Source organism: Osmerus eperlanus, chromosome 22 (genome assembly GCF_963692335.1).
Source record: "Osmerus eperlanus chromosome 22, fOsmEpe2.1, whole genome shotgun sequence".
Taxonomy (NCBI): Eukaryota; Metazoa; Chordata; class Actinopteri; order Osmeriformes; family Osmeridae; genus Osmerus; species Osmerus eperlanus.
The window spans coordinates 2,000,178-2,027,736 of NC_085039.1; the positions used below are offsets into that span (position 1 = coordinate 2,000,178).

The following is a 27,559-nucleotide window of genomic DNA, read 5'->3' on the forward strand; positions in this document are numbered from 1 at the left end:
GGTGAACTTGAAACTCGTTTTTAATTCCACTTTACAGGATCTTTAATGAGAATACCATAAAAGGGAGAATACCTTGTTTCATTCTAGGGCTATTTCACAGGGTTGCATTAGGGCCCATAGAACAGCACCCGGGCCATTTTCAGCCCAACCAATGTTACATACCCTATTCGGAGACCTTAAGGAACAGTGTGAAATACACTATAAAATCATTCTATGACCCCTTTAAGATTTACTGGCAGATTTTGTAGAGATTAACTCTCCACTGGGCTTTCGAATGGTGAGTGAATGCATATTGTATTTTATGACACACTATTTGCTTATTCACTTACCTTACAAACCCACCATACTGTATCTTCCACACATGTAATAATCATTGTCATCATCGTATATAGCATCGTTGGGTTTATCCAGTCTCTAAATCTCCAAAATGTTGATAACAAATCACCAATCAACTCTTCTTGACTGCCTTTCTTTCTTTAGGAGTGAAACAGCAGATAGCCTGTAAATTTATACCAATCCTCACCGCCACATTATTAGGCGGAGTTTCGCAAAGCAAGTATGGTGTGAACTGATAGTGAACTGTTTAATCGATTCAATCTTGATCATTAATACTGTGGTCCGGGGCACCTCTGACTGTATATACAGACTTTGTGTGAGAGCCTCTTACCAGCGCACATTCTGAGGGTCAGGGGCATAGGTTACACTCCAGTTGTAGACATGGAGGCTCTCACTGAACTGGGATGACCTGGGCTCCTGGCGACATTTGCAGCCTTGGCACTGACAAGCATTGAAGTCCTTCAGAATTCTAGAGAGAAAATAGTATCAGTCCTTTGAGTAAGCTTTTATTTATAGCTTTATAAGAGAGAGAATCAGGAAGATGAGGACAAATGGCACAGGAATTTATGTGGTATTGGACTTTAAACTGTACTATTAATTGTACATAAAGTATAATTTATGCATGTCTGAGATGGCTGAAATTGTGTCAGCAACTGACACAATGGCACAAAGTTGGTAATACAGACAAGATGAGTTTGTGGTTACAGTATGTATTACTAACTGAACTAACATCAGATCCCAAAACATAGTATCAATATCATCTCACATTGCAGTCATAGCTTCATTCTGGAAGGTGACGAATGCCATGCCAAGGGGTTTGGTGTTCACTTTCTCTTTCTCTTTCCTGTACTCTTCTTTAAGTTTGGCCTCCAACTTTGTATAGTAGCTCACAGCCTCTTCCTGGAATACAGCGACTTATAATTACAAGTATAATTTTATATCATTATCTTTTTGGCAGCATCACCTTTTATTTCTGTGTGCTTTCAGGTTTGTAGTGGTGTGAATAGGTTTAGTACAATTTACATACAAGGATAAGTACAATTTATATCTAAGTTGGTAGACACATTCAGAATTCTGTAAAATACGATGTGTCTTATCAGTCAAATACATTTAAATTGCATTCACAATTAAGCTTGAGACATGTACAGGGCATAATTGGAAGCTTCCTACCTCCTCACAACCTTTGATGACACAACAGCAGAGGTGGCCACAGGGCTTTGGGTTGATCATGGTGGGCATGTGCTCTTTGGCCATCAAGTCAGTGAAGAACTTCTTACTTCGTTCTGTTTTCTTTCTGTTAGAAACACAAAGACAATAACACTATCAACAAGCCCTACTCCCTACAGACACATACAGAGTGGCCTACACTTGTAACCCCTACTGATGTCTCATCAGACCATAGTAATGCAGGAAAGTCCAAACTAATACCCAAAACACTGCCTACAAAACAAATGGGTAAAACGCATTCATGTAAATGGGTCTGTTCTCTGACAGTGGGGGACACAAAAAGGCTTTGTGAAAGGTGTATTAGACACATTCGCACTTGAGTGTGTTCATGTTATATTTCTGACTACAACTTTAACAATTAACTGCTGTCCACTCACTGACCTTCATAACCATGGCCTTTCTTTACGGATGTAACAAATACCTGGATAAAGCTACACTTCTTTCTTTCATATTTATAGTAAAAAATACCTGAAGATAAACTGCACCACTGCATTGTTTGGATAAACTGGGAACTGCACCAAGATTATACTTCACATATTTGTTTTGTAACAGTTAATTTACATTTAAATTTTTCACAAGATTATTTAAAACAAATATTTACAATGATGGCCTGGCAAGTAGTAAAAGTAGGGACTGTATGGATTGAGATTGGAATTCACATAAAATGGATTATAGAACAGGACAGAATAAAGACACAATACCAGCAGCAAACAAACATGACAGGTACCAACAAAACTAAAAGCAAACAAACTACAAGAGGAGAGCCCAAAGACATAAGCATGTTGGACGCACATATTAGAGAGACGGTAACAACACAACATGGTAATTAAACCACACAACAAAGCAGCAGTTGTAGAGGCAGCAACAACCATGTCACATTAAACAACTTTCAGCTAGTTTGACCTTGATCAAATCCTTAAAATATTTTCCTTAAGGTTAATGCCATTGTGCGAACTTTGGCATAGTTAAAAGCTTACCGCTCTGCATTGAGAGACATAAGTTTGGCAACATTGTAGCAGATCCGGGCTTCCAGCACTGTACAGTTCTCATAGGCTTGCCTGTACAAGAAAGAACAGCAGCATCATTTAAAATGAAGTTTTAAAAGCCTCAAACACATTCTATAGCTAGAGATGCTTCTTGCCAACGAGTCACCTTCTGTAAAGACACTGGAGACCAATAGTGCACTAGCTTTTATACCAACATGCAGTATTTGCAAGTCTGCAGTGACCAGCAGGGCTTTAATTGATGGACAGCCACCCTTCACAAATGGGGAGATTGTGTTCACAGCACAAACATATTATATCAGTGTTGAAAAGAAAATAATTTTATACCTACCAGTGATCCAAATAAAAATAAAGCAGGTTGCTTTTGTAACAAGAAATCTGGATTGTAATAAGAAAGATGAATGCCGACTGGTATAACTTGCACCATACAGCCTACCCTTTAAAACGCACTCAGGGCCTCATGTACTAACACTTTTGCGCCCATTTCAGGCGTATTTGTTTCGCAACGTGCGCGTAAAAGCATGGTGAGGTATGTACGAACATGCTGCACTGAGGTAAAAGCGTAGACTACCTGTCGCGGGAACTGAAAATTGAGAAATTGCGCTTTTCCGTGTCATGCATATGTACGGTGGCCCTGAAGTGCAAATCACAACCACTAACATGAGTGCATCTCCCAAATGAAAACACTCCCCCCAAATACGAGTCAACTCCCCCCAAATAGGATGACTTGCTCACCTCCCCCCAATACAAAGACACGCTCCCCCAAATGGGAAACGACATTACATTAACTCAAAGACACATTACATTAACTCAAAACGGAAAGGGTTGGTACTACACTTCGTTGCCGAATGGATGCAGTAACTAACAAGAAATAAGAAATTGATCGACAGAAGTACAAAATTCAATAGCCTGACAGAGTTACGTGCACCAGGACATTTGTTTGGCTATCGAAGCATGCAGCAAGTAGTAGGCTACTTATGCAATTGCGTGTGAAACGTAAAAATCGATAGCGAAACAACCATCCTGGTCCACGTAACTCTGTCATTATCATGAAGTTGATCGTTTTGGTTGGAAGAAAAGAAGAAACATTTGTGTTAACAATTCAGTCATGACTTGCACTACTCTTTATTTTAATCAGGGACAATCCTATGAAATAATCTTAGATATCCTGTTAACGTTTCACAACATTAAAATAAGTAGCCTATGCGCACGCTAAAAACACAGTTGAAGGAAGCAGGACTTTTCAGAAGAAAAAACTAATAGTCCACAACAGAAGAACGAAATGCCACAATGACAGAGTTACGTGGACCAGGATAATTGTTTGGCTATCGATTTTTACGTTTAACACGCAATATATAGCCTACTTTTGCATAAGTAGCCTACTATTTGCTACATGCTTCGATAGCCAAACAAATGTCCTGGTGCACGTAACTGTCAGGCTATTGCATTTTGTACTTCTGTCGATCAATTTCTTGTTAGTTAGCCTACTGCATCCATTCAGCGATGAAGTGTTGTACCTACCCTTTCCGTTTTGAGTTAATGTAATGTGTTTTTGAGTTAATGTAATGTCGTTTCCCATTTGGGGGAGCGTGTCTTTGTATTGGGGGGAGGTGAGCAAGTCATCCTATTTGGGGGGAGTTGACTCGTATTTGGGGGGGAGTGTTTTCATTTGGGGGATGCACACTCATGTTAGTGGGTGTGATTTGCACTTCAGGGCCACCGTACATATGCATTCACGGGAAGGTCAAGGGGAAAGTGGTTTTCCATAAAGAGATGGGAGGGGATGCGTAAAGTGCGCCTAATTATGTATTCCGCAGTATGTACAAAAAACGCCCGTGAAAGCTCGCCTCTATTTTGCGGTGAAAATTCTGCGCCTCTTAAAAACAGGTGTAAACCAGGATGCGGGTTTCCTCGTATATGCCTCCTGGTGAAATGGCAGCAGTAATCCGAGCAAGACGAAGACATAGGCCAAGGAGACGAGCTAAAAGGATTTTTGCCACAAGGATCACACTTTTTCAGTTGAGTGAACACAAAACCATTACGCGTTACAGATTAAGCAGCCATGCAATATTACAGTTTTTGTGTCTGTGTGGAATTCCAGCCTTGTATAATATTTAAATTCGCTGTTACCTCATGAACAAGCACATCAATTTCGTTATCACTAAATCTTCGTTTTCGCTGTTTTGACTTTGGTGACTGATACATGATAGAAAGAGAGAAGGAGTCCCATTTAATTGAACGTTTAAATGCTCGCAATTTACGGTATAGTGGGCGGAGAAAGGCGCTGATTACCCGATGAACTGCAGGTTTGGTAAATACGACGTAAACTGAAGTATCACAGCGTGCGGTTGGCCATGGCGCTACGTTTGCAAATGTACGTACACGAGGGCCTCATAGTACATGGCAGGCGGAAAGAAGAAAAGGCAGAATGTAGCTTACTCAAAGTGTTGCTTTATGTGCATTTCCTCAGCATACTTTGAGATTCCATTAATAAATAAAGTTCGCTTCACCTGGAAAAGAAAAGAGAAGCATGAATGTATCACATTCGAAAGTCATTTCAATCAACAACATTTTTTGTATTACTAATATGTGCTATAATAATTCTATAGAAAATCTTCATGGTTAAACCTTACAATTGCTTTTGAATTCTGAATATAGACCCTTAATTAAAGCATCACTGCAGTTTTAATATGTAGAGACATCACAACCTCAGCAACAATAGCAGCATGACATCCATACCAGGTCATCCTCCTTGTAATGCATCTTGGATGTGTGTCGTCTCATGCTATACACGGTTAGCAGCAGGTACATGAATGCAAACGACGTGTGGAGCCACAAGAGGTTGGTTCTAAAGCACAAACAAAATGTTAACCTCCTTTATTTTGATTAGTCAATCTTGAGGATAATCTTCCAAAACAGCGTGACATATTTTCAATCATTGTCAATCCCTGACAAAATGAGGAAATCTGTACCTACCCAGATTTAAGGTTAGCTATCGTGGTCCTTCCAAAACTATATGCATTATTCTCTGGTAGAAAATAGAGTTAAAATTGTATTAGTCAATATGGAAAAATATTCCTCAAACATTACATTTAATTATGTAGACAGTCTGCATTTTAGCCCACTAGTTAACACAATGCCTGCGGTACTGGTGCATGTTATAGGATGTTTATAACATGTCTAAAACGCTCAAAACATCTATGTTTATGTTTGTACAAATATTTGATTAATAATACATTGTTTTGTACTCCTTAACCTTTGGATGTAAAATGATACAATGGACTGGAGTTAGAGCAGACTGTCAGCTCTGTGGTCAACCTAGTGTATGTTTTGTGAATGGATTGTGTGAGAGGCATCCTAGGATTTGGAACACCCTGTGGTAAGAATGAAACTTTGCGAAGAAATGACCCAATAACTTTAGCAATAGAGTAGCTAAAACTCTGTTCTTCTCAACATCCACCTCTGCAAAGACAGGAACCCAATTACCCGGAGATCAATCCCATTACAGCCACAGCGTCTTCTAGATAAGCCCTTGCTTGTAAGGATGTACCTTCGAACGATGCTTGAGGGCAAAGGACAGGGGTGCAGCAGGCTAATGGCGCTACCGCTTAACCCAGGAAATTAGAGGAGGGATAACTTCTCAGGATGCAATGGAGGTGACACAGGTGGTGGTAATTGGATCTTCATACACAGAGAGAAACTTGTGAACTGGGAGTCAGGTGGCTGAGCGGTTAGGGAATCGGTCTAGTAATCAGCCGGTTTGCCGGTTTGATTCCCCGCAGAATCCCCTGCGAATTCCCCTGCGGTTTGCCGATTTGATTCCCCGCCAGGCCAATGACATTGTGTCCTTGGGCAAGGCACTTCACCCTACTTGCCTCGGGGGAATGTCCCTGTACTTACTGTAAGTCGCTCTGGATAAGAGCATCTGCTAAATGAATAAATGTAAATCTAGTTAAACGAGGTCCCAGAGTTGATCTATTTTAAAAATAAATAAACTACGCTTTAACAGGAATACAACTTCAAATTATAAGCCAGTAACAATTCAACCTTTTCCTAATAATTGATTATAAGTATTCTCATATAGAACTATTCTATAAGTTCAATATGAGCCTGATAAAAGCATCTTTTAATGTGTAGTCAGCTATTGGTTTCTTCTGTTTTACTGGCAACCGTCTCACAATCCAGATTTTTTGCCAAACTCTAGTCACCATGCCACACTCACCCAACAGGTTACCAGAGAAGTTAACAGGCAAAACTATGCCTACGGAGAGAACGCCCACCACCACTAGAAGACCGATGATATGGCGCTGGAATGAGAGGTAGTGGACTGCATCCTCGCCACACTTCTCCCTGATTTCTTCGTCCCTGACAGGAGAACAAAGAAGTAAGAGGTGGCAAAAGTGAAAGGCAAGCCAACACAAAATCTTGAGAAGGCCTATCGTCAAATGAACATCAAAGTTACAGAGTGAGCATGTCAGGAACTCAGACTACACCAATCTAAGAAAAGTTGTGTCAGAGTTGTTTGCCACCACAAGTTGTATTGTATATCACATGCAGTATGTGGATGAGGAATTATTTGGCATTACAGTTTTGGCCTTCAGTCTACATCCAGGAAATATCTTAAGTTATGGAATGAATGGGGATGATACCGGGTATGTCAAGACCTGAATGAATAGTTTTCAGATATATAAATGGCATACATACTTAATTCTGAAGATAGCCGTCAGCCAGGAACAGAAGCCCTTTGTTGAAGACACAGAAAATGACAAATGTAAATCACTTCTAATGAACATTTGTGATTCTGTGAAAACATTTAAAAGTACAAGAATTTCTGCTACTCTTTTTTGAGCTGGATAGTGGAAATCAGATACTGATTTGACTTGAACTCTAGTAACGAGATACAAATGTATGGATTTTAAAAACAAAGTTTTCCCTATTTTTAAACAGATAATAGTAGCTAGAAAGGGGGGTGGCGGATGGTGTTGTACTAAAGGCTATGACAGTGGTGACGCAGTGAGAGCCTGTGCCAAAGAGAGTGGGAGGAGGATTAGAAGGAAAAAAGGTGGAGGAGATAGCCTGGACCTGCGTTGACTTTTTAAGAGGTAAAAGGGAGCTGAGGGGCAGCAACTGGATTAAAGTTGAAGGCAAAAAAATGTTAGGGAGCTGTGCTGTTAGGCATGACCATGGGATATATGGAGTTGCATGCACGGATATTTAAGACACAAGTCTTGGTGAGCCATCTTTCATGAATTTCGTCTCAGCTGCCACAGTCATTAGCCTGTTGTCTTGTGAAGTGAGATTATCTTTTGCAAGATACATTACTATAAGAGGCAAAACAGGCATTCAAAAGAGTAATGTTCACAAAAGAGGCAGCAGTGGTATTCTCTTTTTATCTTTACAGTTTACTTGTTGGGTTGGAACAATACAAGAACAGACCTATGAATGTATTTGTGTTCTACACAGGAGTGTGAGTATGTGTTGGGCGGGGACAGGATGGGTCTGGGACATTCTTTAGGATGGACTTTTGTGTTGAGCAGACACGAAGGGCATAGTCACACGAACAAAACCCTTTCCTGTCATGACTCCACCCCCTTGCAGGCATTCCACCAGTGGATTTGCTCTCCTGCCGCTTATCCTGCATTATTTAACAGGGATGGGAGCCAAAGCCAATGGAGTGGTTTAACCAGATGCACATGCAACCAGCAGGAGACAAGATCCCCAGTGGGGAGACATGAGGAGGGGGAGGGGTTCTTACGTTATCCCTCTGTTCGAAGTCGACAGAGCTGGAGACAGAGGTGAGGCGTTCGTAGCGGTCCGGTGTTTCTGAGTGCATAGCTGAGGCCACACTACAAACATAGAACAAGCGTCACGTTCGGATAATAGGATAAAGGCACTTAGAAGACAAGACCATAATATAGGTTCTCTCAGGAGGAAAAAGCACAAACCGTGATTGTTGCATGCCGTATCTATCTTTTAAAATAATGTTCCTCAAACCAAAGTAAAAGACTGTCTGCATAGAATATCTAACGCTGCAATTACTGATCATTTTAAAAAGCTCTCTTGGTCTGAGGCTCGGTTGTGACAGTCCCAAAATGCACAGCAGATTTAAAGCCAAAGTAGTGAACTGGGGAGTGCAGAAAACAATATATCAGAACAACAGGTCACAGTTAGTCAGCATTACATGAGCAGTTCTCACCACATCAATGTGGTTCTCCATGTGAAAAACCAGGACATAAATGTTCGTATAGCATAGTTGTTCTTGGGTCATCCCAGATTTTGACAAGACAGTTTTACAGACTGGAAGATGTTTTTTTAGGCCTGCTTTCAACTCAATGTATAATTCAATGACAGATATATTCCACAAATAACAGGCATACGAGAAGAGACAATTAATAGGAGATGTAAAGAGCTGTATTTATTTTTGTAAAAGATTCACTTAACAGCTGGATTCCATTCAAATAACTATTACCCCTACGTGCACTGCCCCCCACTGAAAATATAAAATAAACTGAAGGAAACAGCATTCTTTTCTAATTGGAACCCAGACTGTACTTTTTGGAACCCAGAATATGCTAATTCTATGGTCTAGTGTTTAAAGGATGAAAATGGGAGTTGCTAACATCACAGCTAAATTCATAGGGGGTTACAGAGATTCCACACACCCAGAGGAGCTACTGGAATTAACACCAACATCGATACACAGTTTTACCTTTTCACAGGCTCATAGTTATTCTTGTCTTTTCTTCGACTGTGTTATTGTTCGTGTGAGTAACAGAAAAGATGCATGGCAAAAACATTAATTACACATGTTAAGAGGCCTTTTAGAGCTTGTGGCAGTTAGGGCATCAATAGTTAGGAGAGACAAACAAGTCAATATCAAGACCCATAAGACAATTACACAGAAGCCCCTCGTGGTGAAATAGCAACTGTCAAATATAAGAGGAATCTACAGTAGAACTGGGTGAAAAGAGCCGTCCCACAAATCCATAACTGCTCCATGCAACTTTTCTTTTTCACAACACACGCACACAAGAGGGGGGAAAAAGGGAGTATTAGTTCACCAATGAGCAGGACAACTTTGGGACAGTGTGCATCAGCTTTCCAACCAACAAGGAGAAAATGTTAAAGCAGAAGGAAAAAATAAAAACAACATAAAATAATGACATACTATTCACGTTCCTCGATTCCACTGAGACGGTTCTTCAATCTTCAAAAAAAGGATTGAAAAAGTATAACAATTTGGTGGTATGAGCATTCCCACATCACACCAATAACTGTTACTGTGAACAGTACCATAAAATGTCTTTGTTTTCTGTTTTATGAACAACTACTACTACTGTATAAAGAAGACAAACATGAGAGGACATGAACGTTGCATACTGCTTGTATGATGTTGAGTGATTTTTAGAACAACGCCAAACAATTAAATACCAATAAAATATTTTTTGATCGTTGTTATGTTCCATCTGAAATATATAGATTAGCATTTTTGATAATGGGAAAAAAACTGTATGGTTAAACACAATGTCAATCACACAACTCAAATTTACACATTTAGTGTACAATAGAGTACACTATATCACTTTAAAGGCAGAATATGAACTTTTTACAAACCACGCAATTTTGGCTCCACATGCCGTCTAATCATTAATGATTGGTCGTGTTAATTACAGTCTTGCAACGCCCACAGATAACAAATTTATTTCAGCAAATATGACAAATATATCCAGATAGTACTGACTTACAGTTAGACAAAAAGCACTTTTTCAAAAATTGAGATGAAGCAAAAAATAACCAATACTTGCCTCTACATTAAGTTGCAAACACAATGCCACACCTATCAGGTGGTATACTGTCGCAATCAAAGGAATTCCCTGACTACCTTACTTTCCTTTTTCTTCTACATGGTACTTTCAAATGGCTTGAGGCATATAAATAACTGCTCTCAGACTGTGCTGAAGACTGAGCAATGGTGTGTCCAGTGTGCCCTAATCATCACCCCCATCCCACACCTCACCCACAACACAACAGCTGCAACACTGGTGACAGTCCCCCTGCCCCTCACACATCCCTCCCTCCCAGTGACCTGGACAAAGTGTGTGTTGGAAACAGGGAGTTGCCCATCCACCAGTAGGACTGCAGGAAAATGGTAGAGTAGGAAACTGAAGGATACTGTTAAGGCAGGGATTTAAGGCCGATTTATACTACTCCGTTTTCACAGACACGGACACAGGGAACGCCCTCTCCGACGTGGAACGCCCTCTTTGAGCCCCTCGGAGAGCTCTACGTGCACCTCCTGATTTTCCTGACTATCCGTCTGTCCGTCCGTCATTTTACGGATACCCCTTGGCTGTGATTGGTCCGTATTAAGAACCGTCAGGGGCGGGGTTTCCGTGACCAACAAGACAAACAGAATCCTTTGACCGCCATTGCTGTAAGTTTTTACAATTCATATTTCAGCTAAACAGTACATGTAAATCAGCATCTGAATTAAAATGTGACAAGAAATGGGCAGTGTAGTTTCTGAAAATGTGCTTATTTTAATGATGAAATGGCTAATTTGTAAATTTGCCACGACTTCTCGATAACCTAGGTAAATAAACACTCGACGACGACTTACAAAAAACCGTTGCGCCACCTACTCTTCTGGCGGTGAATTGTTTTCAGCACCCACAGCCTTCGGAATACTATAAATTCAACGAATCCGTCCAATATAATGCAAACAGTCAAGAGAACCTGTGCTGCAAATGGAACCATACCAGCCTTCCCATGAGCATGTCATCACAAAACAACTTGATCATAAAAGACCATCTTTTTTCACACGTCACCTTTTTTGCATTGCACTGCTTTGGTTTGTCTTATTCCACTGTGTCTCATGAGAAAGCATGCATATGTTTCCCTCTAAGCAAATTACTTTGCTGACTTTGGGGTATTAACTAGTCTCAGCGTGTTCTAGGATATACAGTATTGATGGGAGAAGACTCAAACATAGGGCTAACACAGAGAAATACAAGGGAATGTATTGTATGGAAACTTATTAAAAACAAACTAAAACTCCAGTTATTAAACACTAATAGAGTGATGGCAGAGTCAATCAAATAATTCACAATAAAACCTCTTTCCCTGGAAAGGCAATGTGTGTGTTCTTGTTTTAATTCCGTCTAGTGAATCCAAGTGGCCCAAGCCAGCAGGAGACATTTTTATTTTAGTCTTGGCAGTGAGATGTGACAATGCGGGGGAACTAGACAGCTCAGGCTGAGCTGCAGCCTGTTTAAGAGGCTGTGTATTCCCCCTGCCACAGAGGAACAAGAGCTGGAACTTCCTTAAGACGTTCCCTTGAGGGGAATCAAGTGCAGCAAAAATACAGAGCTTAGCATTAACATGAAGTGATGAACGAGAATGAGAGAGTACTGATGAATATCCAGGCACATGCTTTAAAGCAAAGCATCTTATGCAACATATCCTTAGGATGTGAGTGTGCTTTCTTGGAAAAACTAATAAATGCATAGTGGAAATGTTAGCATTTCAAGCCTTCGGAGAGAGCACAACCATTGTTCTCTCTCATATATATTTATTATTATTATTGTTGTTTCTTTTCCCACCCCTAAGGATCACTCAATATTTGGACTACATAGACAAGCTCGGTGTCAAAAGGTTCGTCTTGGTAGTGATTGCGTTGCTTGTATATTTATTTACGTTCCGTTGCATGGTTTAAGTTGAAATTAAGTTTTTCTGCCGAAAAGTAAAGCTAATGGTGGCTAACTTGCTAGCCACAGTCACTGACGTTACTAACGTCACTAACGTCACGAAAACACGCGTGACTACTTGTAGCAGAACCAGAGAATGTATAATATAGGGAGAACTGCCACTCTCTGGAAACTTCCGGGTTCTGAACTGGTTGCAGTTCCACTCTAGTTCCATATGAGGGCACTAACGAGCGAGTGCAGAATGAATGAAGGTCTATGGAGCTATACCCCTCAAAATCCACTTCTCAGGATATAATTTTTTGTCTAGTAATTTGAATTCTGAATTCAAAAGGGGAGGCAAAAAAAATACACACTGCTGGGTGTTAGATTTTTTTAAAGTCGCCTTTCTGTTCTAAAAAGCCTTTTAAAATGTCAATGATGTCATACACATCGTACAACCAGAGATACTGCTTTACGGCAAGCTCTGGTCACTTCCTTTTCTCTCTCGATGCATCGACAACACAACTGACAGGTTAGGCTCTCCCTGTCAATACACATGCTAGAAAGAGTTTTGGTTTGCTAATGTTGTTGCTAATGCTTTGACATTCTGATTATGCTTCGGATGCCATCAAGCGGGATCTCTGGTCGTAGTCAGTCCTTTACTAACCAATCAGCATTCATTAGCAGAATGCTAGCGTGTTATGGGCAACAACGACTCATCCTGCATGAAATCGAAAGGACATAATTACTTGTTCATTCAACTTTCGACCTATAATCCATGTTGAACATGCAAAAAGTACAATCAAATCTGAGATCTCTCAACGACAATCAGGCGAAAGAGACATTTAGCCGTTTAGTACGGTGGCCCTGAAGTGCAAATCACACCCACTAACATCAGTGCATCCCCCAAATGAAAACACTCCCCCCAAATACGAGTCAACTCCCCCCAAATAGGATGACGTGCTCACCTCCCCCCAATACAAAGACACGCTCCCCCAAATGGGAAACGACATTACATAACTCAAAAACACATTACATTAACTCAAAACGGAAAGGGTAGGTACTACACTTCGTTGCTGAATGGATGCAGTAACTAACAATAAATTGATCGACAGAAGTACAAAATGCAATAGCCTGACAGAGTTACGTGCATCAGGACATTTGTTTGGCTAACGAAGCATGTAGCAAGTAGTAGCTAGGTCATTTATTATCACACTAACATTTACCGATTATCACGGCAAACAATTACGCTGCACTGAACTGTAAGTACTGAACTGTAAAGTACAAAAAAGTTAAAATAACGAAACCTGTAATTATTACTTGTGAACGAATATCATTCACGTCTTACTAAACCTAGTCACGCGAAAGTGAACGAGGCAAACAAATCAATTTCTGTTTCCTCTTCTGAGCGTATGCAGGTCACATGAAAAATAATCCAAAGATCCGTATCCGAAGACCCAGTCAAAATGAGCGAATACTTTCTGTTTTATCTAGCTACAGTACTGAGCCTATGCAGGTCACGTGAAAAAGGATCCAAAGACTCGTACCCGGCAGATGAACGAATCGTTCACCTCCCGACCGAGTCCTCGAATCAATAGGTGCGTTCGACATGGACTGCATGAAACGACCGGCGAGAGTAGCCGCTTGCAGTCGGGGAGGAGTTAAAAACGGCTCTGTGAAGTCGGACATTCCAGGGCCCCGTTCGTCGTAAGGGTTGAAGCTAAGTTAATCAATTGTCCCTTTAGCCCGTTAACATTAGCGAGCTGATTGAGAACAGCAAGTATTGGTTCGTCAACGGATGATCCGCATCCAAATCATGTGGTTAATTTCAATCAGGCTAAACTTATCAGGGAAATTGCACGTGCACGTCCTACTTCAAAAGGCAGGAAAGGTCGATCACTAAAACCGTGATTTTCTACCGGTATGATGGCGGAAAAGACGAAAGAGAGAGCGGTGATATTCTCACCATCCGAGCAAACTATTATAATGATTCTCTACGAAGACAATAGGCATATTATCATGGCTAAGTCAAACACCGCTGCCAGATCAAGACAAGTAGCTTGGCAAAAAATTGCCGATAAGCTGCGTAACTTTTGGGAAGATGTATAGGCTCATCTTAAGTGCCTCATTACCCCAATCAATCAGATCACATTTCTTTATATGTGCCTGCTGGCGGTAGGCTTAATGGAAATTAATCATCGAATGAGATCTTGCTAGCGAAAATAATGATCTCAACTCTTTCAGAATAAGTAGATAAAAACAAGGCCAAAGAGTATCTAATTGATACGAATTCATAGACACTTATGAGGATATATGTATTGAAAGCGCTTATATCATGTACTATGTGTATATGCATGTAGGCTTATGTGTAAATCCATCTTTGATTTCAGTGACTCGGACATGGCAGGGAATATGATGAATTGATTCATCAGCTGGTTAAGCGCCAAGTACACTTTTCTTACAGCAACGCATGCTGCGGCTTTGCCAATGCTTTCTGCATTGCCTATACTGTATAAAAATGTACCTGACGCAAACAACCTCAAGGCTATGCAGAGTCTGAAGCACAGTTAAAGTTTCAAGTAGCTTTATTGTCAATTTCTTCACGTCAAGACATAAAAAGGAATCGATATGACGTTTCCCACTCTCCCACAGTGAAACATAAAAAGCACAGGCACAACAGATAAGACATTTCCTAAAACATAGCGTTACATATTCACATACAGCAACATGCTCATAATAAAGCATAAAGCTTGCTGCGGCGTGTGATATTTGCAATGTAGGCTACGGCCCGAGAAGGTCTTGCAAATAAATTAGTCCTTGTCGGCTGAATCGATATCGCTCAAACAAGAACTCATCCGTGTGAAGTAAAGGATCTTGGCGATCGCGAAGAACTCTATTGGTATGGAAAGCTAATCTAACTAGAATATAGCTCCTTGGTCAACTGGGTCTCTCAAAAAGGGAGCTGCCATGTTATTTTCCGGGGGTGTGGCAAGCTTATCCAGCTTACACTTACGTTAGCCTGCTCTGGAGCAGGTTAGTGCTAATTGATATGTTACTATGGTGATTTATCGAAAGTTGCTTCCACGAACCAAAAAGAGGGGCGTTTTTTATCTTAGCCTGGAAATTAGCTCGCTAAACCGCTTAACGAGCTACGACGAATACCCCCCAGCTTCTCGTGGTTTGCTGCGTTGACGTCAGTCATGGCCAATCAAGCGCTGTTTGCTTACTTTACTTTATTTATAATTAAACTTAGTCTTTCCGTTAGTGAAGAGGCAGACTAAAACCCTATCTTCAACACATTTTTAATTCAATTGTACTGTTTGGTCCGGATTTGAGCATTGGTGAAACTGAAGGTGTCAGAATAATTACAAAACACCCGTCAAAGTTGTCGTGTGTGAGTCTGGCCAATCATGAAATAGCTGTCGTCATTAGAACCTGTGCAGTTGCTCTTGAGAAAATGCGCTCGGCTACACAGCCGGCTGTTCTCGAATCGATCTCACGGTACTTTGATGGTTACGTCTCAGTGACCTAGCCTCGGCGCCGTCTCAAGTGGGACAAAAAGTCCGGAATTCACTGTTTCAAGTCAGCCGCCCGCAGCGGCGCTGCATGAAGTCAGTCCATGTCGAACGGACTTAATGTTTCGGATCAATGTTTCGTTCCTCTGCCGGGTACGAGTCTTTGGATCCTTTTTCACGTGACCTGCATAGGCTCAGTACTGGTAGCTAGAGGAAACAGAAATTATTAGTTCATTTCCCGACTGGGTCTTTGTAGGAGTTTTTGGATCCTTTTTCATGTGACCTGCATTGGTTTAGTAGAGGAAACAGTTACCTCTCCCGATGCACGGCCACGAGAAAATGAACGAATCTCTCTTTGAGAAGACTCGTTACTCCTTGTAAGGATTCGTTCAAAATGAACAAATCTTTCACGAACAACACATCACTACTCCACAACTGTTTAGGAAGCCAAACGGCAAAAGAACATGTTCGGCACTCCCCTTACTTAAATCAAAAGTCTTTCAATAGGTGAAACTATCTGACTACTAACCTGAACTTCAATGCCACAGCATAAACGTTGTCAACCTGTTCAGGAAGGTCTCTTAAATTACACAATTGCCCATTTTAAAGTGAAGTAGCTAGTACATTCTGAGTGTTCCCTTCGATCTAGCTAGTTAGCTAGCTTGCACAGGCATTTCTCTCCCGTCTGCAGCACTAACAAGATATGGACAGATGAGGGGAAATTGTGTAATCTGTTTCCATATAAACCCCTCAAAAAAAGTTCGGAAACGTTATTTCGGTCGATTATTCCTCCCCTTCAATAATACCAATTGGTATTGTATTTTATATAGTTGGAAAGTCTGATTAGTCACCTTTACAACGAGGTACAACTTGTAAGGATTGTGCATTCGTGGAATGAGCAACACAGCTAACTGTGTGGGTAGCTGCCCCAAAAAAAGTTTTTTAGGGGTTTAGATGAAACGTAGGGCTATATCTACGAATGTGTGGACTCAAATATACATAAAGAATCGTTTTTCATTTCCTGTGCATTCAAATAATCCCAATAGTGAAGTTTGCCTAGCACCAGCAGCTAGCTTGCTCGTAGCACAATTTACCAGGGTCAGCTTCTCCACGCAGGGCTCTAGACTGAGACCAAATGGTCGCATTTGGCTTTGTTACTGACAATGATCGCTTCCTGCAAACTTCTTTTGAATTAACCAATTCCCCCTAAATAAATGTCAAGATTATTTACGTTTCTGGGGGCATATTTTCAGTTAGCAGATGGTACTGTTTAAATCGCGATTCATCTGAAATACTGCCAGTGACAACGTTGTTTGAATAGCTTGTTTTAAAGGGGGTTCAGCTTGTTTCAAATTCATTCCTAATGAATTAATGCAATATGAGTAGGCTAAATACTTGAATATATCACTAGAAGGGAAAAACTTCAGGTGACGTTTAAGTCATGGAATTAGGACAATTTTTACACCGGATTGCCCAACAATATCTTTGGTTGATCCAACTTTTGAACTGAGGCTATCACTATTCCCTCTTGCAGGGGAAATCAGAAGACAACCGTTTCATTCTACACTTCACTTTTAGTATTTTAATTGTAAATGAGCAGCAACAAATGTATGCTTTTAAATCGATGCAATCTTCATAAATAATAAGCAAGCATTTTTATATAAAGTATCAGTTGTAAAAATTACAGTTAATAAACTGACCCATTTGCAACCGACGCAAGCAAGCACACCCTACAATTTCCCCAGAAAATGTAGCCTCTCTAGTTTTCTTTGTTGTACATACAATTTAGTTAACTCTGTTCAAGTTCATGTTAGTTTCCTCAAGGATCACAATGACTCTTGCTTAAGGTATTGTTGCTCTTGTTGGTTAGTGGTAACTGATTTAAATTGTTGTACTCGCTGTGAAATATGTTTTACTGTTGCTTGCTTTTCTACAGGTACACTTGCACTTATAGCGATTGATGTTGTTTAATTGTAACTTGTTTAACTACATGCTCTTATGGTTCTTCCCTTTGGCACTTATTTTGGTTGTTCACAATATGTGCTTCATGTTTTGGCTACCCGCATGTTTTGGCTACCCGCAATACCCCTATGTACTTTGTAAAGCTCTCTCTTGGAAGTCGCTTTGGATAAAAGCGTCTGCTAAATGAATAAATGTAATGTAAATGTAAGTGATTTCTGTGAATGCAATGAATGCACGCATGACACAGGTGCAGAGCAGGTCGCGTGCTGGTAGCTCAACCAATAGGATCAAACGGACGTCTACGACTTTACGATACATATTGTAAAAAATGTGTATTGCGAAATATTGTTCCACGATATATTGTTACACCCCTAATAACAATATTACTTAAACATTCTCATGTGCTGCTGTATGCATGGAACACTGCATAGCACTAGGACTATAATTCATCCATGTAATGTATTAACCCTTGTGTTATCTTCGGGTCATTGTGACCCACCGTCGTATTGCGACAACTTTACCGCATACAAAAACAAAGTGAATAATTTCCTTTGAACCGTTGTGCTGTCTCAGACCCCCCACATTGCGAAGGTTAAAAGAAAATTATCTTTATTTGTTTTTGTATTGGGTAAAATTGGGTAAACACAACGATGGTTCGTTATGAACCTTTGGGTCATGTGACCCGAAGGCAGCACAAGGGTTAACATATTAACAGAAACATCCACTTTCTTCAGAGGTAGCGCAATAGTAGTGCAATATTTGAGAGGGGTGTTGATTCTGAACGCAGCACATGAAAGCAACCCATCAGCATTGGAGCTCCACATCGCCCCAAAATAATTCCCATTCTGATTGCTGAGGCCTCTTGGTAAAGGGTCTGACGGGACCAGACAGGGGGTGAGACGTAGGAGAGACACTTCGCAGTCCTGGGGCCTCATGTATAAAGGATTGTGCAGCTTTTGTACCAGAAATGCACATGGATATGCACAGGAATATTCACATGTATAAAACCGCACGTGAACGAGCCACTGACCCCGCCTTTCCTCCTCCCATAAATGAATATGCAGATGGACTATAAATACGCTCCTGAGGTCATTTCGTTGTCTGAATTACCGTATTTCTTCGAATAAAAGCTGTCCTCGAATAAACGCAGCACCAAAAATGAACGTTATTTACGGTGACTGTGAGATCGAGGTTCTGACAACAGAGGTGGAGGCGAGAAAATGTGTCCCGTTTGTCGGCCTGTCATCAGGTATTAGCGACTAAAGAAAGTCGGCGGAGTGGAAAACTGTCACTATTTGCGCCCTTTCTTGTTTTTAACCTGTAGCACTTTGAGATTTAGCTAAATGTAAAGTGCATTACAAATAAAATCATTATTATTATTATAGGGCCATAAATGATGTGGATTCAGAGAACCGGACCATGGCAGAAATTAAGAAGAAATGGTCTGATGTAAAACTTTAAATGAAGAAACGAGTGGTGGCGCATCGTAACAGCATGGCAGCTATAGGGTTAGCGTGACATGTATTTCCTGAGTGATTTTGTCGTTCGTTTGACACCCTCAAGTTTAACATGTTATTAAGTGGTGGTGGATTAAACAGAAGGCTATATACATTTCCCGTTTTGGGTTTTGGTATTTTGATGTGATCATCAACATTAATGATCAAACTTTTATTTTTATGTTTTTTTAATAGTCAACGTCATAAACGTAGTAGTGGAAACTTTATTTTGTAATGTTTGGTGAGTTTCGGCACTTTTCAGTTAGAATTCGCCACGTTACAGAGCCAGACAAAACTTTCCGTGACGGCCCGCACATTCTCACGTCAAGTAAATGTACATCACAAAGTGTGCGTGAAAACCAGCGTACGCAAGCTTTTTGTGCGTACGCAACGTTTATACATGAGGCCCCTGGTCTGCTGCAGGTCTGATGTAGTGTTTACATGACAGTTTCCCAATTATCTCACTAACAGCAAGCCAATGGGGACATTTGCCATGTTCTTTTGTGAGAGCAATAGCAATAATGAGTAGGGCTGCAACTAACGATTATTTTAATAATCGATTAATCTGTCGATTCTTTTTTCGATTAATCGATGAATCGGATAAAAAAACTAAAACAAAAAAGCATTAACTTCCAACCCTTTATTCAAAAACAGAACTGACAGTGCAAATTGACAGTGCAAAACATCTTCAGAATGTGCACAAACAAGCACACAATTTTGAAAAAGTTATTAATATTAGTGTGGATGTAATGCTATTTTCCAAGATGAACTTTATTGAAAATTGAAAGGTTGTGGAAGTAGGCCAGACTTTATTAGAATAATCTGGTGTATATTTAAGATTTGTTGACACAATTTTGAAAAAAGTTAAGATTTGCGAGGATTAAGCTATTTTCAAAGATTAGTGATTTTCTATCATTTTATTTGAAACTTAATTGTTAAGATACTCTGGTGTCTGTTTGAGGTTTTATATTCCTAAAAATATTATAAAAGTCTACATTTTTCAAAACGGTATGGGTTGTTTTCACCCGGTCCCTAACGTGATGCTGCAAAGTAGCGTCTTCCGAATGTGAGACGAATGTCGAATATGAAACTAACTTCACTTCGGTCAATTAACACACTGTTTCGATGTATTTAGTGTGAAATGCTCCCACACCTTGGGTCGTACTGATTTCTCTGCCTCCGCCATGTGTTTCAGAACAACGTTACTCAACAACGTCTCTCCGATGGCCTTTCCTCTACCTCCGCTCCGCGCTCAACTAAACTTTTTTTTTAATACTCAAACATCTCCGCAACATATTGAGTGGCATAATAATCGCGCGACAACGAATCGATAATGAAATTCGTTGCCAACGCTTTTAATAATCGATTTTAATCGATTTAATCGATTCGTTGTTGCAGCCCTAATAACGAGAAGATGATCGTCTGCTTTTACAAAAATTATATTGGATGATTGTATGACGCCTACGTAAATACCTCTTATTTCATATTATGTTCTTCTTCTTATTATTCATATTTATCTTAACTAAACCAGAATAACATGGAAATCAAAAGCAATGGACACCAAAAGTCTAGTGAAAGGCTAGTATTTTAAGCACACAGTCACAATCATTCAGCTAAGAACAGTTCAGCACAAACCTACAGTACTAAGAATACAAAACTACAAACTTTTTAAATTAATCTTGACCAACCGCACAACATTTACTGAAAGAGATCTGATTGAACTGAACGAAATGCCAATTTAAAAAGCCAGATAGAGTATGGAGGCATTGTCAGTAATATTTTATTGAGGAATTATGTTATATATATATATGGATCAATACCTGTCAGCATCAGTAACCAGAGCCAAACGTCCATAATCCCAGGCCACCTTTCGTAAAATGGAGAAGACAAAGAGAAGCACCTGAAAACACAAAAGGGAAGAAAACCATGACACCGTTAGTAAAACTCGCTTCTCAAACAAACTAAGAAGACTGCTTTCCACTTGTTACTAAACATGCCCGACAAATAAAAGGGGTCAAAGTCATGGTGCTCCACTCCAAACACATACATGCACAGTGGTATGAAAATAGTATTAAATATATAGTATGGTAGGGTTGTGGTTTTAGATAAAAGTGTTATCGGGCATTACAGTTGGACTTAAGAGGCTCTATTATGCTGGTACCTTCACAGCTATCTAAATGCTAACACTCCAGTTATTTCCGTTTTTCAGGTTCTCAGGTGTATGAGATTCAGCAAAATTCGCAATGGAGAGGGTGGTACAGGTCACAGGAGGTGTTTGGCGGAGCACATGAGAGCACTCCTCCCAAATGGCCTCTTCATCAGCAATTTCTAACGCAATTCTCAATTCTGAGACTGTAAAAAGAACATAAATCGATGTAAAAACATGTATTTATTGAGCACCAATGCCATCTATGTGAAGCACAGAGGTTTCCATTCCATGAGGCTGCCAACTTCTCCTGCCCCTCTGTATGGGTTAGGGTTAGGGTTATGTATGTATGAGGACATTGAACCTGGGTTTGCACTGCTCAGCTGTTCTATGCAAAGAGGCACTGACAGCCATTGTTTGAAAATATTTTGAAGTGGGTCAAGTTCGTACTGTGCTCATGCAGTATATTGCAAGAGCTCATGCCCAATGAAACAGCATGGCTTAGAGGTCAGCCGTTACAAATGGTGCCAATACTTTCACGTTACAATTTCAAAATAGTCTCTACTATTTTCCTTTGTTTTCTTAAGATTGTGGCTTGTCCCTTGAAGATGACCCTGGTTTGACCCATGCTTTGTCACCTTAAGTTTCCTCCACAAATAACCCCAATAAAAAACACACAGAAAAGATCACTCTCCTGCTTTGGGAACCACGAATATGGCTGCCCACTGCACCTGGCTGCCATCGGAGGAAGGACAGCAGCATGGGATAAATGCAGATAAATACGTGTGTGTGTTTTGCCATTCCCTGCACGTGTGTGTGTGTGTGCCACACCATAAATAAAGGATTCTTCTAATCTACCCCAAATTTTTACATTTGGAGGCGGTGGGGAAGGCTCTGTGGCAAAGTAAGAAACACCATCCGGAAAATGTACCCCTCTACCTTGAACAAACTCTTATTTGCAGCCGCCATTTCCTTACTGCAGTGAGAACTATAGAGGGTACAATTTCTGGGGAAATTGTAGGGTGTACTTGCTTGCATCGGTTGCAGGTGGGTCCGTCCCCTTAAGTTTTTCTCTTCTAGTGACATTTTTCAAGAATTTAGCCTACTCATATTGCATAATTCATTAAGAACCCCCTTTGCAACAAGCTACTGTAACAACGTTGTCACCGGCAGTATTTCAGATGGAATTGCGATTCAAACAGTACCATCTGCTAACTGAAAATATGCTCCACATCTATTTAGGGGGAAATGGCTGATTCAAAAGAGGTTTGCTACGAGCAAGCTAGTTGCGGTGGCCAGCCAAACTTCACTGAGTGAGCGGATTGTTTGAAAGCGCCGGAAATGAGAACATTTTGACATAAAGTTTAGGCTGTGGCATTGAAGACAGCGATGCACCACACAAGCTTGAGTTTAAATACATTCTTTAATGTGTCATTACTTACTGTACATGCAAGTCTTGATTTGCTTAAATGTACATGTATGATGCTGCTAGTACACCACGGCACTATACGATACTCGCTGTGCAACAGCACATCTATGCACGTTGTATCCATGCGTCGTTGCTAGCCAGTGCTGACGTTGTGACGTAGCACTGAGTACCCTTTGTTGACACTTGGCACTTTTTGCCACAAAAATTGAAGTTCAGCCTAAACCGTGCAACGGAACGTAAATACCAATAGAAGCAACGCAATCGTGATCAAGACAAACATTTTGACACCAACGTTGTCTATGTAGTCCAAATATTGAGTGATCCTTAGGGGGGCAAAAAGAATAATAAATAATATATATGTGAGAGAACAAAGGTTGTGGCCGCCGAAGGCGTGAGCACACCCAATTAATGTTCAACCTCCCCAAGTTCATGTTGACACCAACCCAGTTTGTACAGCCTGGGAAGGAGTACACAAACATGCTGTAAACTGCTGGGGTTGGGGTGATTTACTGGAATCCAGGATAGTTCTCTGAAGGCAGACTCACCAGGAAACACATGAAATCCAGAGCTAAGACAGTGGGGACCCCTCCGAACGGTAGGCCCTGGAGCACAGTGCTTCGGATGCGTGCCGAGTAGCAGTAATCCATGGACTCACTGTTGGTGGAACAGTTGTCCGGGCCCACACAGGGCTGGCCACTGCCATATATAGCCATGGTAATGAAGAGCACTCTGAGCATGCTCACTGCAGCATCCTTCTGAGAACCTATTGGGGTTAGGAAAGAGGCAGAATTAGGTGACCAACACAGAAGTACAGTAGTTATCAGTGAAAGAGGCCTGACTAGGCAGAGAAAAATCTTGAGATTGCTATTTGAATGCTAGGAAGGAAAGTTCTAGTGGCCCTTGATTGCTATTTAAGCATTTTTTGTCATCAAAGACACAAGACAATGCAAATCTACAAATTAAGAAATTGTTTCTTCAGGAGTAATTTCAAGTGAAAATACCCCACCCCCACCACCTTGCACACATTGTCTAAAGGTAGGATGATACATTTGAGCATATCTTGTCAATAATAATAGTGGTTTGGACTAGCATGACTTAGCCAAATAACGTTAGAAATAAATAACAGTTTATTAGTTACCCAAACCAGATGTTATTAATCTCTTACTCCATCAAGCTAAAACTACAAACCCTTTGCAATTAAATAAACTAGTGCACAGTGCCCGCAATGCAGTCGGTGATAAAGATGTCAGTGAAACACACAAATTACTTGAACTATAGATAGTGCACAGTGCTCGGGATGATGTCGGTGAGACACACAGATTTCTGGAATTATAGATAGTGCAGTGCCCGTGATGCAGCTGGTGATGACAGTTCTTCTCAGTGGCTTTGGTGCCTATATTTCTCAGATCACAATTGAAAATCTGTCATAACTGAAGTACTTGATCAACCTCCACATCATCTATTGAATAGATTCTATTCTAATCACTTATGCACATCATAAAAGAAATGTCTCAATTATAAACATATTGTTGTGCAAATGATTATGAAGCCTTCATAAGCCTTCTCTCTGCTGTTTCCTATGTTATCAATTGCTCATATCATGTTGATCAATATGTATTATATTGGTTCTCTGTTAAATTGTCTTACCACCACAAACATCTAGACATTTAGTTAATAACAGATGTCATTACATGTACAATGGTTGAGACAGTTCTGCCTAAAGGTTGCTATGTTTACATTAACATTTTTTCCTTGTTATGCAATGCTGTAAAATAATATTGTATTTTCTGTATGGCATTCGCATAAATAAGACACGACAACTGTTGGATTATAAAATGGACACCTGCAAAATAGGAACTTTTCAGAGTGACCGGTTCTTGAGATAATCGTTGGAAACTCGCTGCTCTAAAATCCCATTCTAAAAACACACAGGCAGACAGGCAGACAGATTACTGGCATTATTAGAGAGATGATAATACGGCTATGGACCAAGGCCGTACGCAGAGTTTGAAAAATACTGAGGTCCAAAAACAAAGTTTGCTAGGGGGGTTGGAATTAATGTTAGCTGGTAGCTATCTAGTTTACTCATGATGGACGGCCACTCTTTAACGAAGTGCGAACGCGCACTGGAGCTATTTGTCAGACAATGTCTGACTGGGTGGGGATAAATCATGACAATGTACTACAAGCAGAGGACTAATAGAATTGTCTAGTTACCTCATAATGCTTCGGTGCATGTTCTGCCCAGTTATTTATTTGCACCTAGATATGGACTTCCATAATAAATATGAGCGTGCAAGCAATATTTTCTTTATTAATTTGAGCGCAAAATACAGTTTTTTTTTCATCTATGGCTCTGGGTCCAGAACAGTGAAGCGCAAAGCCCACCCCCCAACCAATTTCATTGGTCAACTCAAGCAAGCAGTCACTTGAGAAGGTTGGTTATCTTTGCAGCACCAATAGTTATCAGGCAATTATGTAATGACTTTTAACACCTCAAAAAAACACAGAGGTCCGGACCTCGGTGTCCTCAATGGTAGATAAGGCCCTGCTGTGGACTAAACTCAGCTATTAAGTTGTCTGGGACTGTATGGAATACTTAAGAGGCTAAGGAGCTGAACCAGAACATTTCTTAAATGTCTATTCCATCCACTTGTTGTTACTGTTAACTTTGTTTTTGTCATGTTTGAGTCACTAAATGGGTTTGAGTCACTAAATGGGTTTGTCTTTATACATTTGTTCTTCATTCTTCAACATTGTACTCAAAAAGAAAACAGGGTTCCATGTTTCTAAGAGATTATGAAACATGGAGGGTTGAAGAAGAACTAAGGGTTCTGAAAGGAAGCTAGTGGGGAGCTTAGGTGCAAATTGCTGCAACAGCAGCCTTCACAAAAAGTTCAGATCTACTATCTGCCTGAACTGAATAGCTCAACAACCGGCACTCCCTTATGAATGCTGTTGGATGTTCCCGACCTAGTTTCCGCATCTCATCGCCCTACTGTTTCTATCAAAAATAATCGTAGAGGTCTTCTTCTGCTCCATGCTTTTTCTCAGGAGCAAGATCACAGTATGTGAAGGAAGAACAATGAATAACTAGGGGTGGGTGGGTTACAAAAAAACAGGAAATATAGCTGCAAGCAGCAATGGGGTGGCTAAGCAAGTCAGATGACCCAGAAGAAACTTTCGACATCCTCAGAAGAGGGTTCCGAGTACACGCAGCAGGTTTGGTGTGAATCCATCAAAGATTTGCTGAGATACGACACACTTTCTGTTTGGCGGCTCTGCCGCCGATTTCGATTGGCTGTACCTGACAAACAGTTTAGAAAATCTAAAATTATTTTGATAATTTGTGTGAGAATTGCTTTGACTCTATACAGCTAGACTACAGGTAGCTAGCGACTGCGGTGTACCTGGCTTCCTTTGCAGTGGCTTACAGTCTCCCTAAACGGTGACATGACAGGCTCGTCGGCATTGGCTGGATTCGAACCTCGTACGTTGCCCTTGCCAGGACACCAATTTATCCTAGTGAGCTATTCTCAGTGCTGGAAAATAACATGTTCAGTTACTGTGAACACGGGGGGGGGCCCCGGTGTTCACCGGGGCCCCCCCCTGGAGCCAGGCCCGGGGGTGGGGCTCGATGGCGAGCGCCTGGTGGCCGGGCCTTTTCCCATGGGGCCCGGTCGGGCACAGCCCGAAGAGACAACGTGGGACCCCCTTCCAGTGGGCTCACCATCCGCAGGAGGGGTCATGGGGGTCGGGTGCAGTGCGAGACGGGCGGCGGCCGAAGGCGGGGGCCTTGGCGGTCCGATCCTCGGCTGCAGAAGCTAGCTCTAGGGACGTGGAACGTCACCTCGCTGGCGGGAAAGGAGCCGGAGCTGGTGCGCGAGGTAGAGAAGTTCCGGCTAGATATAGTCGGCCTCGCCTCGACGCACAGCATCGGCTCCGGAATCAGTCTCCTTGAGAGGGGCTGGACTCTCTTCCACTCTGGAGTTGCCCTCGGTGAGAGGCGTCGAGCCGGGGTGGGAATACTTGTTTCCCCTCGGTTCGGCGCCTGTACGTTGGGGTTCACCCCGGTGGACGAGAGGGTAGCCTCCCTCCGCCTTCGGGTGGGGGGACGGGTCCTCACTGTTGTTTGTGCTTATGCACCAAATGGCAGTGCAGAGTACCCACCCTTTTTGGAGTCTCTGGGAGGGGTGCTGGAAAGCGCTCCTCCCGGAGATTCCCTCGTCCTCCTGGGGGACTTCAATGCTCATGTGGGCAATGACAGTGAGACCTGGAGGGGCGTGATTGGGAGGAACTGCCCCCCCAATCTGAACCCGAGCGGTGTTTTGTTGTTGGACTTCTGTGCTAGACACGGCTTGTCCATAACGAACACCATGTTCAAGCATAAGGGTGTTCATATGTGCACTTGGCACCAGGACACCCGAGGTCTCAGTTCGATGATAGACTTTGTAGTCGTGTCGTCGGATCTGAGGCCGAATGTCTTGGACACTCGGGTGAGGAGAGGGGCGGAGCTGTCAACTGATCACCACCTGGTGGTGAGTTGGCTACGATGGTGGGGGAAGACGCCGGTCAGGCCTGGCAGGCCCAAACGTAATGTGAGGGTCTGCTGGGAACGTCTGGCAGAATCCCCTGTCAGAAGGAGCTTCAACTCACCACCAGGTGGTGATCAGTTGACAGCTCCGCCCCTCTCCTCACCCGAGTGTCCAAGACATTCGGCCTCAGATCCGACGACACGACTACAAAGTCTATCATCGA

The 27,559-nt window shown here is 41.4% G+C and overlaps 1 protein-coding gene across 3 annotated transcripts in view; it reads right to left on the bottom strand.

The window, feature by feature from the left end:
- Window positions 1–27,559, bottom strand: part of LOC134008499 (CSC1-like protein 2) — a 94,705-nt gene that overhangs the window by 37,475 nt on the left and 29,671 nt on the right. For 2 of the 3 annotated variants that reach the window (XM_062447907.1, XM_062447905.1), the window contains exons 2-14: window positions 23,347–23,564; window positions 21,047–21,126; window positions 9,736–9,774; window positions 8,323–8,413; window positions 7,272–7,309; window positions 6,790–6,932; window positions 5,544–5,595; window positions 5,307–5,415; window positions 5,007–5,077; window positions 2,541–2,621; window positions 1,507–1,630; window positions 1,103–1,236; window positions 668–805 (exon numbers count right to left, since the gene is read on the bottom strand). In XM_062447907.1, coding sequence (XP_062303891.1) covers window positions 668–805; window positions 1,103–1,236; window positions 1,507–1,630; window positions 2,541–2,621; window positions 5,007–5,077; window positions 5,307–5,415; window positions 5,544–5,595; window positions 6,790–6,932; window positions 7,272–7,309; window positions 8,323–8,413; window positions 9,736–9,774; window positions 21,047–21,126; window positions 23,347–23,538 — 1,292 coding nt within the window. In that variant the 5' untranslated portion in view covers window positions 23,539–23,564. The remainder of the gene's footprint in view (window positions 1–667; window positions 806–1,102; window positions 1,237–1,506; window positions 1,631–2,540; window positions 2,622–5,006; window positions 5,078–5,306; window positions 5,416–5,543; window positions 5,596–6,789; window positions 6,933–7,271; window positions 7,310–8,322; window positions 8,414–9,735; window positions 9,775–21,046; window positions 21,127–23,346; window positions 23,565–27,559) is intronic. The other variant, XM_062447906.1, reaches the window with a different exon arrangement.